Source organism: Ipomoea triloba, chromosome 12 (genome assembly GCF_003576645.1).
Source record: "Ipomoea triloba cultivar NCNSP0323 chromosome 12, ASM357664v1".
NCBI classification, from domain to species: domain Eukaryota; kingdom Viridiplantae; phylum Streptophyta; class Magnoliopsida; order Solanales; family Convolvulaceae; genus Ipomoea; species Ipomoea triloba.
This window is the reverse complement of record NC_044927.1, coordinates 20,226,876-20,231,236: the sequence shown is the minus strand read 5'-3', so window position 1 is coordinate 20,231,236 and position 4,361 is coordinate 20,226,876. Positions and strand designations below refer to the sequence as shown.

Below are 4,361 nucleotides of genomic sequence, written 5' to 3'. Positions count from 1 at the left end.
GAATAGCGACTGCAAACTTTCCCGCTAATCAAAGTATTTGTACACACTCAAAATTTCTAAAGCATAATGTGTATATATTTGTTAACTTGGTCAGAGTGTTTGTATGTATAGTTAGCTGTAATATGTACAGAGAAATTGCATATCATTGGTATAAAGTAATTGTAATTATAATTTTTTTTCAAAAGTAATTGTATAGGCAGTAGGCATATCTGGGGAATGAGCAAAACATAGTTACATAGGCATATCTGGGAAGTGGGCAAGCATAAAAAGTATTGGCACAAACTGACAGTGGAAAAATTTTTCATGATCAAATTTGAGTTGAAGAATAATTGTTTAATGATTAGTGCACAATCTGGGGATTAATCAGAATGAGTTGCATTGTACAACATGTCAGATTGTCAGTAGAAACAAATATACCTATTTTTTTTTGGTCCTTATTTCCAAATTACCTCAGAAACATGGCTAAACCTTAAAAGAACAGCTTCTTGGATAATGCAAGTAAACAAATCAAAACTTCCTTTTCCTCAACTTGAAACTGGATGAACGGATGACATCATCGTCGGTATTCAGTGTAGCTTCAAGGGCTGCTATGGACTCCGGCTTGGTAAAATAGGTGAATAAGAGATAAATCCCGTCCATGTAGGTGTTGGTCTCTCCGGCTTTGTTTTTCTTCTTGATGTTGTAAGCGAGAGGAATAACCCCTCGGTTAAAAACCTCCACATACATCCCGCCACCAGCAACAAGCAACTGCCAATAAAATTTATAAAAAAAACAAAACAGATAGAAGAGCACTTAGAGTTAGCCAGCCATGGTCGAAACCTCAATTGCAGCACCAGGTTTCACAAATGTTGGATCTTGCAGTTTTAGTTAAAACGATCCCAGGACTCGATACAATCAGAGAAGTACGTGTGATAAACTAAAGAGGGATTCACTGAGTCAAAATTGAAAATTTTTTACAAGATACAATCGTACTACTAATAAGGAATTCACTATTGCTGTTAGTATGGTTTAAACAAACCTTATGGAGAATTAATGCATATCTTAATAATTAGTTTGACAACACAGGCAGATAAAAGGCCAGAATTTTCTTCAAAAACCTATTCCTTATTAACTTTCACATAATCAAACAAGTAGAAGGCTCTTAAGTTAATTATTGTTCAATGTGCGTGCTATGTATATCTAAAATGGTAACATGAGAGTCGATAACCTCTTAGCTTAATGGCTAAAGGGACGCCCCTCTTACCTTTAGATTAGAGATCATTGGCCTAATCAAGGGGCTGTTGTGATTGGTTGTTGGTTATTGTTACTGGTGCATACGAGATTGTAATTTTATTGGTATCTTAATCGGCCATTGTAATCATACTACGATTCTCATTATATAAAAAGATAAAAACAAGCCAACATGAGAAAAGCAGACATTAAACACAGGAGAATGAACATTATATACTTCATAACTGACTCATCAAATTGCTGGCTTTAGATCCCTCTAGGAAAGAAAAATAGAAATTCAAATGCTCATATCCAAGTTTCAAGTATTTAGTATTAACACTGATTTAACTAGTTTAGTGGCATCATTCATGTCAATGTCCTTAAAGTTTTTAAGGTTTCTAGTGCAGAGCTCTGATGCTTAAAATATTTAAACCTCAGCTCCCATCACAAGCAAACATGTATTATCATTACCCTTCTATTATTCAATTTGGTGCAAAAGCATACCTCCAAGATAGATAGTATCACCATGCAAACAAAAGTAAAGAAAAAGAAAACAGAAAATTGCTTGTTGTTTTAATTAGTTCTGATTCGTTTTTTTTCATAGTTTCAACTACTTTGAGTCAAGCTTCCCTAATGCCATACTAAACGCAAGCTTAGTTAGAAACATTAAGCAGAACCATCACTTCATGTCTTATGTACATATGCCAACATAGAGGGAATAAGTAAAAATAAGAAACCGAGACTTGAAAACCAAAACACTTAGTCATATGATGATAAGCTAGAAAGAATGCTAGATTAGCAGTAGTTATCAAACAACAAGGATTTGTTGGCTAAAAACATCTTGATTTTACCTGTATTGGCTTTTGTACATTCCAAAAATGTTCTTATCTCAGTGTAAGAAATGGTGACAGCTCCAGACATAAGCCACTATCTCTCAATGAGAATCACAAATGATGGAGCAGTATGAAGACTTTAATCATAAGCCCCTTGTCCTTATTTCTGAACTGTAATGCTACACTGTCTTATTGGTGTTATGTGTTGGAATCTTCATGTGAGCTGTCATTCATTGTATATTATATTCATTTCGGTTATAATTATTTATCGGCCAATATTGAGAGATTTGTTAAGGCCAGAAAGTTATGGTATTCTAAAGTATACTTGAACTCTAAAGATAAGAGGTGTGATGGGAAGGCCCATAAGACAGGAAAAGAGTGCTAGGTCTCCTCAAGTACAGTGTCTCATTATATGTAAAATAAGGCGCCTCAACTAATAGGAGAGCTCTAAATGGAAAAGTTCATTTAGTTTCCTGGTGTATATGGTTCCAATTATTTCATAATGATATGTTTACATACTTTTAGCTTCATGTCATATACCCTCATGTATCAATCTCAAATCCCCTATGTGTGGTATCAAAAGTCCAATAAATGAGGGGGGCAACCTCAGCCAAGTTGGTCAAGCCGTTGATTTGGTAACCACAAGATTACAAGTTCGACTCCCAATGTGAGCGGCCTATTGGCTTCCTTGGTTTGAGCCGGTCAACTATGGACAACCTAGGCTGGTTTACTTCCTTGGCTAAGGTCACAAGACAGGGATCATCTAAGTCGATCAAGTTGTTGACTTGGTAACCACAAGGTGGGGAGCGGCCTATTGGCTTTCACGTCACTCAAAAAAGTCCAACAAAGGTGGGAAGTTTCCAGTGCACACATTGCCTGATTTACATACCATTAGTCTTATGCTCTCAAGTATTGATCCTAAATCTCCTACATTATGACCCAATGAAATGAATTCTTTAATATTAATGTAATGCAATTTCCAATATCCTACATTACCATAAAATGGTCAAGGATCCCCTCACACCCTCTTTTGGAGCAGCCTAGATAAGAACTAAGATAGCAAAAGAAAATCTAGTTACAACAAAAATTTAGCCTTCTTTCTGTCACTCAAATTCATTCATGTCTTTTTTTAATACACTCTGGCATACTCATAGTATCAGTCCAACAAATTATCAACCCTGATTGGGGAGTAACTCAAACCTCAAACCTTCCTTTTAATCATTGATTCTGCATTTTAAAATCTTTGAATAAATGATGATTATGAGCTTTGGATTATGTCATAATGTATATACATATAAGATGGGGCAATCAAATTCAAAGGTTTCAATCTTTGACACATACACACTAGATATATTGAACACATTATACAATTTATTACATAAATAAAAAATAAAAAATATATATTATGGATTGAGCAAGAAAGGGTAGTATTAAGTTGAATACCTCTTCATATTTGGAGACGAGAGTTAGGCGCTCATCTTCCGACAGGTCGGGGCGCAAAACCGCCATGGTTTCATACTGCCTGAGCCCCGGAGGACACTGGGGCTCCTCTTTATCTTCAATATTGGGAATACCCCAGCCGGGAATCGATGGCGGCTCGTCGTCATCTTCTCCAATCCCGCCTTCAAATAACGATCCGGGGAACTCCAATGTTTCGGCCTTGACGACGAGCTGGGAATGGTTGTTCCATTTTTTGTGGCGCAGCAGTGGCCTTGGGGCGCCGGGGAGAGCCTTGAAGCCGACGAATGAAGGAGAGGGAGAATGAAGTATGGATAAGGCGGAGGACAGGGTTGGGATTATAAAAGAAGAAGAAGCAGCAGCCATTGTCATTGAGCTGAGCTGAGCTGAAATGCGAGCTCAACTGCGAAAGCGTGGGCTTGGTGGAGATGATGAAAGGAAAGTGTGGATAAGGAGATCGAATCCAACTTTTTACCGCTAATATTACTCGCCCATCCTCCATCCATACACAAGCTTCATAAATCATAATTTATGCATATTTTTGTCTTTTTAACTAAGAGAACTTTAACATCCTAGTAAATATAGGATGAATGAGAAATGAATAAAGGAAATTTTGCGCGGCTCTCCCAAATTAGGATTACAGCCTTACAGGTTCAAGTTGAAAAAATATATATGAACAGATATTACATTATAATAGAGTCAATAATACTAAAAAAAAATAAAAGTAAAATTTTCACATTTTTGCAATTACATATTATATTTCTTTTTAATTTTTAAAATTGATAAAATATTACATAGATGCAAAAAAAATTAAAGTGCCCAAATAATATTTTTTCCCTTGTATTTTAGGAATAGTAAACT

At 36.0% G+C, this 4,361-nt stretch overlaps 1 protein-coding gene across 1 annotated transcript; it reads right to left on the bottom strand.

Moving 5' to 3' along the window:
- Positions 1 to 283: 283 nt before the first annotated feature.
- On the bottom strand, positions 284 to 3,992 carry LOC115999847 (30S ribosomal protein S6 alpha, chloroplastic-like). The gene is made up of 2 exons (XM_031239780.1): positions 3,486 to 3,992; positions 284 to 747 (listed from the first exon to the last, which is right to left on the bottom strand). The coding sequence occupies exons 1-2, from the start codon at positions 3,870 to 3,872 to the stop codon at positions 508 to 510; spliced, it is 627 nt and encodes a 208-aa protein (XP_031095640.1). The 5' UTR covers positions 3,873 to 3,992; the 3' UTR covers positions 284 to 507.
- Positions 3,993 to 4,361: the final 369 nt, after the last annotated feature.